General features: G+C 39.3%; 1 protein-coding gene across 2 annotated transcripts in view; it reads left to right on the top strand.

The window, feature by feature from the left end:
- Positions 1-821: 821 nt before the first annotated feature.
- Positions 822-16,228, top strand: part of kcnh1a (potassium voltage-gated channel, subfamily H (eag-related), member 1a) — a 293,068-nt gene continuing 277,661 nt past the window's right edge. For both annotated transcript variants that reach the window (XM_060830882.1, XM_060830881.1), the window contains exon 1: positions 822-965. In XM_060830882.1, coding sequence (XP_060686865.1) covers positions 893-965 — 73 coding nt within the window. In that variant the 5' untranslated portion in view covers positions 822-892. The remainder of the gene's footprint in view (positions 966-16,228) is intronic.

Here is a 16,228-nt window from a genome sequence, read left to right as displayed (position 1 = left end):
TGTGAAATAGAAAACAGACATTTATCCATTAACACTTTTTTTTCCAATGGACTGCGTGCACAGTTAACGATATATATTCGACCGAACTTTGGTTCTTTTCACCCCTCTACCTCAGGGAAAAACTGAGCAAAACTCTAGCATCTCAGTATCCGGAATCTGCCTTGTTAACCCTGACCAGTAACTTGTCCACAGGTAACATCTCCCCAGTCCTAACCGCAGGCTCTGCGGGCGCTGGATGAAGGGGTTACGGTCTCACTCGCCTTGTTAACTGTGGCTGGGGCTGAGCCCTGACCTCTGCCCGCCTATATTCGGCCACGTTTGGGAAAAAAAACTGTCAGCATTGAGGAAATGCAAGGTCGAAGTTTGCAATCCGACTGGGGAACTCCTGCATCTCATGAAATAGATACAATGAGAGGCAGTGACATCTTGAAAGAAGTCAACGCTTTGGTCGGAGATGCTGCTTCTGTTGATGCTCGGAGCCGCGCTGGGCTCGGTGTCTGCACACGGGGCTGTCGGGGCACAGAAAGCGATCGATCCAGACACTGCTGCATTTATTGGGAGCTATGGAGGAGGGGACTGATGGTGCGCGCACTCGAGCCTAGGCTCGCCCCCGGGGCTGCGCGCGCTCCCTCGCCTTCGTCCCTGCGGCGTAGTAAAGGGGGGTGGGGGACGTGGGTGGGTGCTGAGTGCAGCGGAACGCGGAGGCGGGGCGGGGCGGGGAGGGGAGGGGAGGAGACCGGAGGGGAGGGGAGGGGAGGGGAGGGGAGGGGAGGAAAGGCTTGGCCGAGCTCGGAGCACCACGCACACTCTGTGCCGGTACCATGAGCAGCGAGAGCTGCAGCCTGTCTCCCCAGCTTCAGCACTGCAGCACCACAGCTACTGAGGACACAGCATGGCGGGGGGAAGGAAAGGACTTGTTGCCCCTCAGAACACTTTTTTGGAAAATATTGTCAGACGTTCCAATGGTAAGCAGGAAGGGGCTCCCTCTCGGCGCTCGTAAAAGTTAGTTTTATTTTTGCAGGAGAAAGATCAGAAAGTGCATTATTTTTCTATCTCTTTTGACAGTGCTGCTACGGAATGGGTTATTTGTGGGGTTTCTCGCTCCTTTTTCAATTGATTAACAAGTACCCTCCCCCCCCCCCCCCCCCAGCCAAAGTCTCATTACTGCTGTTAGTGAAATATAAATGTTCATGTTGATGTTGTTGGTACAGTGTGGACAGAGCAGCGCCTGGAGTATTAGTGGCTGCTTTTACGCCTAATACTTGGATAACAGACAGTGCGAGTGCAGCAACTAGATTGCATGCCTTGACCTGAATTGTTTTTCTCCCGCCGTCCCACCTCCTCACCACCACTACCACCTTTGTGGCATCCACCACCCCCTCGTCTCCGGGAATCACGGAAACCACAAGAGCTTTCAAAATGCGAGTGGGAATTGTGCATCTTGCAGTGTGGAAGAGCGGTGAACATTCAATGCAGCAGGCAGACAGCCTGCAAACGCTGCAAGTTTTTTGCAGTCAAAAGATGTAAACTCTCTCCGGGATGGAGGAAGGGATGCAGCAGCTATGAATTTGGATGTGTGAAACAATCCATATTCTTAGAAAGATTTGAGCATTTTGCTGAATAATAATCAAGCTCCAGTTGAGTCAGTTTCCAAAACGAAAGGTTTCTTTTTCCAAAATCCAGTGCTCAAAGATAATTCGCAGTAATTCTGGCAGCACAAGGTTGATTTTCTTCTTGTTATTTATTCCACACCGAACAAAACAGTGCCATAAGAGATAAGCAGCGAATCTCCCCAGTTATATCACTTGTATTTCACTAGAGTCAGCAGATTTCATAATTGAGAATATTGAACGGAGGTTGAACGAGAGAATATTTATAACGGCAATATAGTGTTAGTGTGCTTACAGAGTAATTGCTTTAAGATAGCAATACTATAGAAATACGTACAGTAGACAGCGACACTACAAGATCAAAGGGATGTAGTGTTTTGAAGGTGGTAGTCTTCTCGATTTCGTGCGTTTATTTTAATTCCAGGGGTTTACTTGCCTCCGTGTCTGGAAAGGAATCATCAGATAGTTTGAAATTAACAAATAAAAAAACAGCTCAAACAATTCCACAAATACCCACGCAACCCAGTTCTAACTTGGACCTGTTTGCAAATGAAAATTTGACGTGAAATTTTCCGAGACCATAATACAAATTTGATTCAGATGTGTAGTTTTACAAACCTTGTATATTCTATTATGGCAACACCATATTCAACTCCACAGCCCACATTTCAAAACCACTTTTTAAAAGGAGTTATTTGAACCACTTTTAAAAAGGAATTTAACTCTTGAGCACTAGCTTTCTGGGGTTTAGGATATGTTTTACAAACTTTATTTCCCAGGGAAATCATGCAAGTTGTGTAGTTCTACAGTGTATAGATTGGCTTTGACCCATGTAAAACCAATCAGCATGGAATAAATCTTTCTGATATTTGCAAATGATTGGGAAACCCCTTTGGTGCTATATTGACCAAGGCTCTTCAGCTGTGATTCTGTTCTCCTTGACTCATGGTTAGTGGGCATTGAGCTTTTGTAGTCTTGAGGAAGTGTAAGATCAGTGTCACACTTGAGCCCATTGAAAGATCAAATATAGATGTACAGTAACCAATAAAACCAAAAAAGGTTGATGAAGGAAATGTGACATTTTTATCCCCAATTGTTTAGCAACTGTGTTCTTTTTAGATCTGCCTGTGAGTATAATTATTGAAATGTGTTGTGAATGGTTTTGAATTGTAGAATTATAGAGGTCTACAGTACAGAAAAAGCCTTTCGGCCCATCAAGTCTATGCCGGTCAAAAACACCTAGTTAATCTAACCCCATTTTCCAGTATTTGGCCCATAGCCATTTACGCCATGTCAACCTAAATGTCTATCTAAATACTTCTTAAATGTTATGAGAGTTTCTGCCTCTACCACTCTTACAGTCAGTCTAGATTCCTACCATCCTTTGGGTGAAAAAAAATTTCTCCCATCTCCTCTAAACCTTCAACATCTTACATTAAATCTATGCCCTTGGTGATTGATCCTTCTGGCAAAGGGAAATGTCTCTTCCTGTCTTCCCTGTCAATGCCTCTCGTAATTTTATACATATCAATCCTGTCCCACTCAGTCTCCTACACTCCAAGGAAAACAACCACAGCTTATCCAATCTTTCTTCATAACTAAAACTTGCCATCCTCGGCAACATCCTGGTATAATTTTGCAAATTATGATTTAAAAAAAAACAAAATTACTGCCTGATTATAACTTATTTTGTCCTGAAAAAGCAAGGATAGAAGCAAAAGATGAGAATGGAATCAAACATTTTTTCTTACCTGCAAATACCTATAGCACCAGAAAATGTGCAGGACCATTCCATGTAGATATCAGTAGATAATTTAACTTGGCAACACTTACATTTTATTTTATCTAAATCATTTTCCCCCCAATTTTTTGTGATGCTAATTAATGAGATGTTTAATGTTCTAGTTATTACTTTTCTGTTTTTTTGTGTGAATGGGAAAAAAATATTTTTGATTCCATAAACCTGTATCAAGAGACTGTAGGCAGATTACATAAATTCAAACTGATTGACCAAATGATTATCAATGAATGATAAGTCACATCCCTAGCAGACTATAAACAATAAAACCTAAGTACTTAAACAAACTCTGTGGGGTCTATTGGATTTTACCTTGCTGACTGATTGGTGTAATGTGAATGCCGACATGGTTGATATTAGACTGGAGGCTTTGAGCTGATTAAAGAACTTAGTTGGATCCCATGCTTTATTCAGCGCTCCATCTCTAATACGCAGCACAATAAAATATCTGTTATAACCAAAACTGCAAACGTGTTGACCTAAATTAAGTAGTACCCAATCAGGCTTTGTTTATGATTTGTACAGATTGTTTAACAAAATCTAAAAATTGAATTATATTAACATTTTTATAGAAAAAAGTGATAAATGAATGGCAGTTGTATCTCTAAATATAACTTCTCTAATGGGTTTTCCTTGATGAAACATAAACAAGAATATTGTCTTTTCAACAATAACAAATCTACAAAATTCACGTTAATGTCATTTCAGATAATTGCATATTGACTTACTGTTTAGTAATGGGCAGTCTTTATAAGTTATAGCTGCCTCACTTAGGCAGAAAAAGTAATTTGTTTAAGAACAGAAAGTTGGTGATTTGCAAACATTCAGCAGTATTGAAAGAGACAGGCACAGTGACAGAAGGTAGAACGATAAATAGGAATTAGTATACATCCCACAGTTTATGAAGCTTACGGTAGCAATTTTAAGTTGAACAATGATGAAACCAATTCTGTAGAAGCTGCCTGGAGTTGATGAGGTCTATCATTTCACTTGTTTGACAAAGTACTAATGTCACTGTATTGAGTTCAGTGATTTAAAGGGTTTATAGGTTTATCGGCTAAGTAAAGAACTGTTAATGCCCATGTCATAATTATAGCCTTTCTAAATGTAGTCAGAGGGACCTCTCCAATATAACAGTTAATAACAAAAATATTAATGTTTAAATTTTGTGTTAATACTTCTTGATATTCCATCAGTTTTAATCAAAGGGAAGAGATTTAGATTTAGTTCCATAGACAGATCTCAAAGTAAATTTTTATGGTTGATAAATAGATAGAATGTTTTCACTTACCTCTACACTAATTGGATTCAACTGCAAACATTTCTTTTGTTTTATCTATATCCTTGTACCGTGAGGTTTAACTTCTCAGTATGGACATTGTCATATTTCCTGGCTGGATTATTCACAAATTACAATTCAACCCAAATGCCAGAACCAATGTTGGCATCTTCAAAATGTCTCACATTCTTGTTCTGATTGGTTTACTAACCTCATACTTGGGAAAATTAACAGTTTGGCCTTGATTGATCTATTTCCATAATAATTTCCAGTACGTCCCCCGTATGTATTCTTGGTTCCCATTCCATGCAGCTGATAGCTGCTCCTTCAGTCACAAAGGGTGTGAATTTTGATTTTGTTGTGCCCTTTCTAGAGGCAAAAAATGAAGCGGGGAGATTCAACCTTTGACGTAGTACAGAAATGCCTTGCCATATTGGTTCATATGTTTGAAAGATGGTCTTAGTGTCAGTCCATTAGGCTCCTTGAATATTCATATTTAGGTTTTTATACACACTTCAGAATCACTTAACAAAACTTATAAAAATAAATAGGCAGAGCTTGCACTGTGGAAGCACAATTCTGCCGATGTCTAGTCAAGAGAAGGTAAATTTTTGTTTAGTAACCTTTTGAAACCATACAGTGTCTTAATATGGAGTCAGGAAACACCCTTTGTGAGTTACTTTTCCATTCATTTTGACCCTGTCTGATGCTATTTTCAACATCATAGCAGCCTGCCGTTTACCTCTGTGTCACTGGAGAACTACCCTCAGTAGTTGGCATCCACCGATCCCTGGACTTGATAAAGTAAGACTCAAGGCCCAGTTTGATTTGGATTTAAGGGACAACTGTTCTCTTTCAGGTAGCATTCCCAGTACCCAAATAGTTCTCTGTAAATTAATATTCATAAATGATTTTCCGTCAGTGTTCCTGCCCAGTGATGTCACCTGTACCTCTCGGTCACTATTATTAAATCCTTCTGAAGGTCCATCTCTTTAATTATGGTTTTGTCTTCTGCCAGTTTTTCTTAACAGTTTTTCCCTTCCTGAATGGCATCTTGAATTTTTTTGACCTACTATCCTTTCTGCCCATGGGGAGAACAAAAGAAGTTCTATTTTCTCCCTCCTCTCTTTGCTTTCCACTGAGTTATATTTACACAGCTCCATAGGGCAGTGTTATGCATCTTTGTTCAATAAGATAAATGAATGAGGATAACATGTTCCCAAGGAATTCAGATACTCAGCAATGGGCACAATGTGATTGGATTAAAACATAATGTTTACCTACTTATCGCAGACTTTATTTTTTGTATTCCTTATTATGTCATTGATGAAAAACAATAAGAGTGGATAGAAATAAGTTTGCTATTGAAGTTATGTCATTTACAAGGGATCTTTGAAATTACATGTTTGGATGCATTTACAAGTTTCTGCTGCAGTATTGACTGTTTCTTGGTAATTGTGGAGAGTGTCTCCTTTCTCTAACATCAACATAAAATAATTGAAAATAAAGTTTCTCTGATACTCAACAGATTGCCACAATGGTCCGATGAAGTCAATGGTAATAAAAATTCGGAGAGATGTAACAGGAATGCTGATTCATTGATGATCTTTACACTATCAACACAAAATTAAAATGATATCTGTTGTTGTCAACCCCAACTTACCATTCAGTGCAGTGCTAATCCTCCAACCATTATTAACAAAATTACAGTAAAAGGTTTAAATGACGATAAAATATAATTTTCTTTGGAAATCAATGTGCTTGATTTTGCTGTTAAAAATAAAATTAAGGTTAATGTCACTTATTAATTTATATAATATCCAAGAAAAGCACCGTCCAAATTATGCTGCTATGCCATTAGCTTTGCAAAATCAGCATTTCACTGACTGCTTCACCATTGGAGTTGTCACTTTGCTGTATTAATGTCATTGTTGCAAACTAAACCACTGCAGTTTTTTCAGACATGTAATTGTAAGCCTTTGTTAGCCTTTAAATATCCCATTAACAATGTGCTAAATATTAATGTCAAACAATCTCTGTGGAGACTAAAATTTACCTGTTGTAAAAATGGTATTTCGTTCTTTGGACTGTAAATTGTTTTAGAAGAGTTTGAAAATGTCACATACTAAACTTTTTTTTATCCTGGTTCTTCCATTTTTCTTTCTCTCTCAAACTTTTTTTTCTTTTTTTCTCTTTCCACTTGTACCTGATTTGGCATTGAATTCACTCCCTTTCATTCATATTCTTCTCTCTTTTTCACATCCCAATAGAATGACTTATATTTATATAAAAACCGAAAGAACTGTGGATTCTGTAAATCATAAACAAAACAGAAATTGCTGGAAAAGCTCGGCAGATCTGACAGCATCTGTGGAGGGAAATCAGAGTTAAAGTTTGGGTTGAGTGACCCTTCCTCATTCAACCCGAAACATTAACTTGCATTTACATCGTGATTTTTACTGCCAAAGTTCTTTTCAACCTGTGAAGTATTGTGATTATGTTATTGCTGTTTAATGTAGGAATCTTTAAATCTCATTAGTCAAGGAGATATCTGATTCCTTCCCAGTTTATTCAAGACCCAAATTCTGGTTGTTGCACTGTTATCAATTTGTTCTTTCTGCAGCTTAGTGAACAAAAATATTTTGAGTTAAAGGTTCAGGAACAAGTTTAATTTGCTGTTAGGTATCCTGCAATGGCAGAACCTGACCTGGTATAATAACAGTTTCACCAGACAACTCTAAGGATTGTTCAGGTTCTGCTGTGTATTTTTAAGAGGGCCATCTGACAGTATCTCAAACACATTTCTGGCAGTTGTGCACTGCCTTGAAACATCATTCACAAGACAAGAATGGCCCAGTGTCAATATCTGTGGCTCATAAAGCTCATGTGTCTCTGTTGGTTTTAACTGAATTTAGTTTCAGGTTTGTTCAGCCTGAGTGGAAGACAGCTTTGTTTCTGTTTTTTTTAAATAAATAGGTCAATTTATCAAAAAGATTGACCATGCAATTAATTAAATTTAATCTTTTGCAATTCTTTAACAGTGTTGTTCATTACATCATTACTGTAGCTACTAGTTACTTGTGACTAATTTGGAATTTGGATATCGCTAATTACATTTTTATTCATAAATAGATAATGGGTGGTAGCCACTATTGGACATGTGTGATAATTACTCATTCATGTCCCTTAACATTTTTGTTAATTTAGTAAAATGGTAAAATGAGAAGTAAAGCATGGTGATAATTAGAGTCATAGAGATGTACAGCACAGAAACAGACCCTTGGTCCAACTCGTCCATGCCGACCAGATATCCCAACACAATCTAGTCCCATCTGCCAGCCCTGGCCCATATCCCTCCGACCCTTCCTGTTCATATACCCATCCAGATGCCTTTTAAATGTTGCAATTATACTACCCTCCACCTCCAGCTCATTCCATACACGTACCACCCTCTGCGTAAAAAAGTTGTCTCTTAGGTCTCTTTTATATCTTTCCCCTCTCACCCTAAACCTATGCCTTCTAGTTCTGGACTCTTCCACCCCAGGGGGAAAAAAAACTTTATCTATTTATCCTATCCATGCCCCTCATGATTTTATAAACCTCTATAAAGTCACCCCTCAACCTCCCACACTCCAGAGAAAACATCCCTAGTCAATTCAACTTCTTCTATAGCTCAAATCCTCCAACTCTGGCAACATCCTTGTAAATCTTTTCTGAGCCCTTTCAAGTTTGGTAAACATTTGAAGGAAACGCAGTCAAGTTAATGATGTTGCCATATCATTGAACACAGGGATCTTAGTCGTGAATTCAATTGGTTTGGAAATAGAGGATCAAAAGGCCCATATCTTTAGTTCTCAATTTAAGAAAACTGTGGTAAATGGGCAAGGGATCCAGGACAAACAGCTTGAGCAGTGGCAGATTTAAAACAGAGATGAGGAGAAATTACTTCTGTCAGAGAGCCATGAATCTGTGAAATTCACTTCCCCAGGGTGTGGTGGATATTCAGATATTGATTAAATTTAAGGAGACTGTAGACAGATTTTTAATTAGTAATGGGTTGAAAGGTTATGGAGAGTGGGCAGGAAAGTGGAGTTGAGACTGAGATGCGATCACCGTTGATGGCATGAAATAGCGGAGCAGGCTTGAAGGGATGATTTGCCTTCTCCTCCTCCTTGTTCTTTTGTTCTTAAGACAGACGCAAAGCAATTATTTAACTTCTCTGCCATTTCCTTTCTCCCATTATAAATTTTCCTGACTCTGTCTGCAATTGACCCACATTGTTTTTGATATTTTTTCCTTTATATATATTTATAGAAGCTTCCATAGTCACAGTGCATTTTTATGTTACATGCTATTTAACATTCGTAGTCTATTGAGTTCTTTGGCCCTTCTTTACAGAATTCTAAAATACTCCCAATCCTTAGGTATACTATATGGCAAGATTAGAAATCTCTTGTATTATTCTTGAACTTCCTCTGCAGACCATATTTAATCAGAGATTTGATGAAGTTCTTTTGAAATACATTGGGAGATTTCCGGACCAGTTTGTCAAAACTTCACTGTCACACTCAATTTTTTTAGATTAGATTTACAATGTGGAAACAGGCCCTTCGGCCCAACAAGTCCACACCGACCCGCCGAAGCGCAACGCACCCATACCCCTACGTTTACCCCTTACCTAACACTACGGGCAATTTAGCATGGCCAATTCACCTGGCCCGCACATCTTTGGACTGTGGGAGGAAACCGGAGCACCCGGAGGAAACCCACGCAGACACGGGGAGAACGTGCAAACTCCACACAGACAATCACCCAAGGCTGGGATCGAACCTGGGACCCTGGTGCTGTGAGGCAACAGTGCTAACCACTGTGCCACCGTGCCACCGTGCCGCCAGAAATTCTCTGGATATGAGTGCTGTACCTTTTTATAGGAAATAGGGTGAAATAGAGTGCTTGGCCATCAACATTTTTCTCAAGGTCTCCTTAATCTGCTGGAGGAATACGAAGTGGACATCAGACCTGAGAAGCGTGATACCATTCAAACTTGATTGGCACTTCATTCATAAACATACACCCCCTTCATAACCAAAGTTCAGTAACAACAATATGTACCACCGACAAGATGCACTGTAGAATTTCACCAAGACTCTTTAGAAAGCACCTTTCATAGCCACAACCATTATCATCTAGAAGGACAATAGCAACAAATACATAGGAATACCACAACCGGCAAATTCCCCTCCAACCCACTCACCATCCTGACTTGGAAAAATATTGTCATTCCTTCAGTGTCACTGGGTAAAAATCCTGGAACTCCCTCCCTAATGTAGGGCTACCTGCACCAAATGGATTATAGAAGTTGAAGAAGTCAGGTCATCAGCGTCTTCTTGATGGTAGATAGAAATGGACTATAATTGCTGGCCCAGTCAGCATTACCTCAACTTAAGAACTTATTATCTATCACATCTGGCATTTGTTACAGAGGACTATCCTGAATTTACAGCACGGAAATAGACCATTCAGCATTACCAGTGTGTGCAATTGTTTATATTCTGAATGAGGAATTCCTGCTTTGATATCCACTGTCAAGAAGATGAAGAAACAGAAATATGAAAGGTCTGACCTTCATTTATTTAGTAAAATGAAGAATTAAAATGACCTGATTCCTGAAGAAGGGCTCATGCCTGAAACATCGATTCTCCTGCTCCTTGGATGCTGCCTGACCTGCTGCGCTTTTCCAGCAACACATTTTCAGCTATATTCTGAATGAGCCTCCTCCCTTTGTATCTGCTACTGCCAGGTGGTCCATAAAACCTAGGAGCAGAACTAGACCATTTAGCCCATGAAAACTACACTGCCATTCAATGAGATCATGGCGCACGTGCACACACACATACACACGTCATACAGTGTGGAAATGGAAACTCGTCCATGTTGACCAAGTTTCCCAAAATGAATTAGTCCCATTTCGCTGCGACTGGAGTCTTAGGATTGTGGAGGACCAGGACCCAGGATACACATAAAAAGTATGGAAGGGTGATTTCACAATATAATCATAAGGAAATTCTACTGTCATCTTGAAGCTTCTAGGTTTTGTCCAGCAGTCACAAGCAATACTTGTGACTTTGTTAGTTATTGCTTCGACCGTTAAAACACAGGAGACACATCTCTGTTCTCAATCTGGGAAGCAGTTGGATGCTCAGTGAGGAGAGGGGTTGAGAGGTTGGAAGGAAAGAAGGAAGGGTAGGAGGTAGCTCTCTTCAGTCCCCACCTTTCCTCCTGTCCAGTCCCTTGGTCAGGCACTGATTGTCTTTGTCTTTGATTGAGGATCCTTCACTATACCTAGAGGGGGCAAGTGGGATGGGTGTCTGTGATGTTTGACTGCTGGCCACACTGAATGGTTACAGGCCTGCTTGCAGCTGGATTATTTGCAGCAGGTGATGAGATGCTTAAGTGGTCCTTGTGTTGTCTCATTCAGTGACAGGATAGGATGGTTGGCCAGCATTTATCTTTTGTGGATGCAGGAAAATGGCGAGGTGTAGTAGTGACACCATTCCTCTAAGTAATGCCCTTTCCACTTCCAGGTTTGCCACGAACATGGGCAGAAGGTTTCACCCTTCCTCTGACCCATTCATAATTTTAAAAGCTTCCATCAGGTAATTTTAATTCTTCATTTTACTAAATGAATGAAGGTCAGACCTTTCATATTTCTGTTTCTTCGTCTTCTTGACAGTGGATATCAAAGCAGGAATGAGAGATCTATGCATTTTTTAACAATGACTATCTCTCTTCATCTCCAGAGAATAATATGCAGTGTTCACGAGGTCAAAAGTGCATCAGAAGATGAACTACCAGCTCATGTGAGCAATAAGGATTTTTGCTCCATTGATGTGATCGCTGCAGAAGGATAATGGAAGTTTGTGCCAATTGTGTTGGCAGCTGCCACAACACCATTATTATGTGACTTGCACTGACCTTTCCACTTTTTATTGATCCAGAAACAAAAGAGGACAGGGGCTGATTCCTTGATATCTTACTGATGACGTCTCTCACTAACAAAGTTCTAGGGCTACCAGGAACAACATACTTTATGTGGCCAGCCAAACACCTTCCAGCTAGGGAGTCAGAGGGCAATAAATAGAGCAGTGGTCTTTTGGTGAACTGCTGTATTCAGTCCCATATCCTTGTTCTCCCCTTCACCAGTCCCTTTATTCTGCATTGAAAAAAAAATCCACTATCCCTCTTTGTGTCAGTGCAGAATGAGAAGTTATAATCAAAAATAGTTTAGACCAAAGTACCAAACGTGGTAGTGTGATGTCTCTAATTTCAAATACAAAACTGTAGTGAATTATTGTCTCACCTAATGAGCACTTCTTAAAATAAACTGTTTAAATCTGCTGCCTGTCTGATATTAAATTCTGGAAATCATAGAATCCTACAGTGTGAAAGAAGAGCATTTAGCCCATCAAGTCCACACTTACCCTCCCATCCAGACACATCCCCCTACCCTATTCCTGCAACCCTGCATTTCCCATGGCAAATCCACCTAGCCTGCACATCCCTGGACACTATGGGGCAATTTATCATGTCCAGTTCACCTAACCTGCATACCTTTGGACTGCAGGAGAAACCGGAGCACCTGGAGGAAACCCATGCAAACGCAGGGAGAGTGTGCACACTCCACACAGACAGATGCCAGAGACTGGAATCAAACCTGGGTCTTTGGCACTGTGAGGCAGCAGTGCTAACCACTGAGCCACGATGCCACCCAAAATATCCCAGAGGATTGGAAAACTGCCTGTGTAACACTTTTATTTAAAAAGGGAAAGAAAGAAAGAGTAGCTGCAGGTCAGTTAATTCAACACCTATTATTTCAGAAAATATTTGAGTCTGTTATAAAGGATATCATTACAGAACATTTAGAAATGCATAAAATGATGAAGCTGAGTCAGCATGGCTTCATATAGGGGAAATCATGTGTGGCAAATGTATTTGAATTCTTTGCAGAGGTAACAAATAGTGTAGATAAAAGGGAAGTGGATGTAATATGTTTGGATTTTCAGAAGGTATTTCATGAGGCATCACACATTAAGCTATTTAATAAAGTAAGAGCCCATAGTGTTAGACATAATGTATGTGTGGATAAAGGATTTGCTGATTAATAAAACACAGAGAATTGGGTTAAGGGGTGGGGGCATATCAGGATTACAACTTGTAACCAGTGGAATGCAACAAGAAACAGGTACGTGTATGGAATGAGCTACTAGAGGAATTGGTGGAGGTTAGTACAATTGCAACATTTAAAAGACATGGATGGGTAAATGAATAGGAAGGGTTTGGAGGGATATGGGCCAGATGCTACCAGGTGGGACTGGATTAGGTTGGGATATCTGGTCGGCATGGACGAGTTGGACTGAAGGGTCTGTTTCTGTGCTGTACATCTCTATGACTCTATTAACAATATATGTTAGTGACTTTGAGGAGGAAAGTGAATATTCTGTAGCCAAGTCTGCGGTTGACACAAAAGTAGATATAAAGGCAATTGGTGACACAAAGACTCTACAGAGAGATATAACCAGCTTAAGCAAGTGGGCAAAAATTTGGCAGATGGATTATTATGTGGGAAAATGTGAAGTTATGCACTTCAGCAAGAAGAAGATTGGAACTGATTATTATTTAATGATGAAACCTGCAAAAAGGCTACAGAAGAGAGGAATTTGAGAGTCCTTGTCCGTGGATCACAAAAAGCTATTATACAAGTTTAGCAGCAATAAAGAAGGCACATACGATGTTAACATAACAGTTGGGAGGCACTTGTCAAACCACAGCTGGAGTAGTGTAAATAGTTTTGGGCCCCTTAATTAAGGAAAGATGTACTGATGTTGGAGATAGTTGAGCAAAGGGTCACTCGACTGATACCAGATAAGGAGGAAACGGCCTCTCTTCATTGGAATATAGAAGAATGTGAGGTGATCTTATATAGGAGGTATAAGATTTTTAGGTGAATTGACGAGGTCGATGCAGAAAAATTGTTCATTTTATGGATGAGTCTAGACTAGGAATAGAGGCCACAATCTCAGAATAAGGGATTGCACATTTACAACAGGGATGAGGAGGAATTGTTTCTCTGAGGATAATGACTATGGAAATCTTGAATGAAAAGGGTTGTTGAGGCTGTGTCATTAAATATAATTAAGGCTAAGATTGACAGATTTTAATTCAGTGAAGAAATAAAAAGTTGTGGGGGATAAAGTAGCAAAATTGAGTTAAAGATGAACAAATCAGTCCAAAGATGTGTAGATTAGGTGGATTGGCCATGCTGAATTGCCTATAGTATTCAGTGATGTGCAAACGAGATTGATTAGCTATAGGCTACGTGGGGTTACAGGAATAGGGTAGGGGTGTCAGTCTGGGTAGATGCTCTTCAGATGATCAGTGTGGACTCACTGGGTCAAATGGCCTGCTTCCACATTGTGGGGATTCTCTGATTCATTTAGTGATTGAATGTACAATGGCATTTCTGTGTTTGCATAGCAAATACAAACTAAATTCACCTCAAATAGCTATGACTTGTCCATTTCAGTTTAAGTCTTCTTTCAATGGACCGAAAAGTTTATTGCTACTAAATAGTCTCTCTGGCACTGAATATGGACTATTACAAATTAAACCCAGAAGTTTACAAACAGGAAAACTTGCAAAAGATTACTGGCCTGCTTTATCTCGCATACTTAGAAAAAATGTTTAATATGATCAGTACCTTCATTTCTAAGTATTATTGTATTTTTGAAACATGGTTTTCCCCTCAGGGACATCTCATTCCTTCAGGTTTAAATTGTTGCTAAGGATTTAAAATAAACCTTTATCTTCACCTTTCTGATTCAGTCTATATTTCTATCTTGTTATTTTTCTTTCCCTTCCTGATTTGACATTGTAATTTACATTCCTTGGTTTACTTATGGACCACATCAGAGTAGACAAACCCACTTACAGATCAGACCATCATCCTTCTCCCTCCACCCTCAACTCCTGCCAAAGTATTGTAAGGAGATAACCTCGACCCTAACTTTAATATTTATTTAAAGGTAAGTGTAAAATGCTGTGTACCAAATGTGATTTGATTGGTCCACCACTAGGCTTTGGTCAAAACACATTGTCTTATTATAACACAGTTAGAATGCAAAAAAAAAAGAATTGGCATAACTTTACTCAATTGAAATACCTAACAAGATAATGTATGATTTAATGATTGATCATCAATTGTTCCAATACAGGCTACATCCCATAAACACACCCTTTGGCAAAAAATGCTATGCAGCAAAACAGTTATGATAGTCACGTGCTATCTCTCTCCAATCCAGAAGAAAGAAACAGTCTGCCCCATTTGATTTTTTTTAAGAGGCAGCGTCGCTGTGTAAGATGTCACTCTAGCAGCTAGCAGAAACCTTCAACTGACTGAAAGCAAAACTAAAAGCCTTCCTGGCTCATGGGAGCCCTGACCCCACCACTCATGACTTTTTTGTCTCAAAAAAAACCCAGGGAGAACTCAAGCTGTTTAACCAACTGCCTGTCTGAAGGAGACATTTCTACACCACTGTGACAATATTCCTTTGTAGGAGAAACAAGACACAATACATCTCTTAAAGGAACAGTATTGTCACACTTCACACACTTCCTGGTTTAGCCTCTGTAAAGTTTGTTTGACATACTCAGTTTGATTGTTTTAGCAGACACACAATTGATTTTCCTGTTCACACAAGAATTTCCGAAACAGGGTATAATACTATTTCCTTGTTTTACTTAGTTGAAATTCTGTCAAAGCTTCATGAAAATTAAACAAGTAGAGACAAGTCTTATTAATGAGAAGATGGGAAAGTGGAATTAAGCTTGTAAATAACCAGACTAGTTGGGATCAGTTATATTTTTATACAAGTAAAAAGGAGATAAAATAAAGGGTAAGTTGAGGTATGTAATTATAAGAAGATATGTACTTATAGTGTTTTTTTTAATGGGAAAGGTGTATATATAGTATTACACTTAGCATGTCAAGTTAAGGGCTTGATCTCTTTGTTTATCAGAGTTGTGAAATATTACCATTTTAGAAACTATAGCAGAACTCCTTAACTGTTAGTGTGATGTAGTATTTATTGGGGCATAGTGGTTCCTTCCACCTCTGTCACTATGCCAATATAAATAGCGTTCTTGAACCTTAATTAACAATAAAAGCACTTCATTCCTATTAAATGTAGATTTAATGCTTCATGAAAAGAAACAGGACCTGTTATTTCAAATTGTTTAAGAGTAACTTGCAGCTTTTGGAAGTTCTGAATGTGCTACATTGAAGTAACTACTCATGGCTAACCACTGTGGCAAGATAATTTAAATTAACTTTCACTGTGGCTGACCACAGGCTTCCTGATTTCACTGTTCATACTATTGATTATAGGTCAGGTTCACTCTAGGTGCAAGTATCTTTTCATGTGTTCATGACTGCCAATCAACCTCTCTGACATTGAATACTATGATAACAGTGGGGTTTCATTC

The sequence above is a fragment of the Hemiscyllium ocellatum genome, chromosome 10 (assembly GCF_020745735.1).
Source record: "Hemiscyllium ocellatum isolate sHemOce1 chromosome 10, sHemOce1.pat.X.cur, whole genome shotgun sequence".
In the NCBI taxonomy this organism is placed as follows: Eukaryota; Metazoa; Chordata; class Chondrichthyes; order Orectolobiformes; family Hemiscylliidae; genus Hemiscyllium; species Hemiscyllium ocellatum.
Note: the sequence above shows the minus strand (reverse complement) of the source record. Positions and strands in the feature narration are given on the sequence as shown.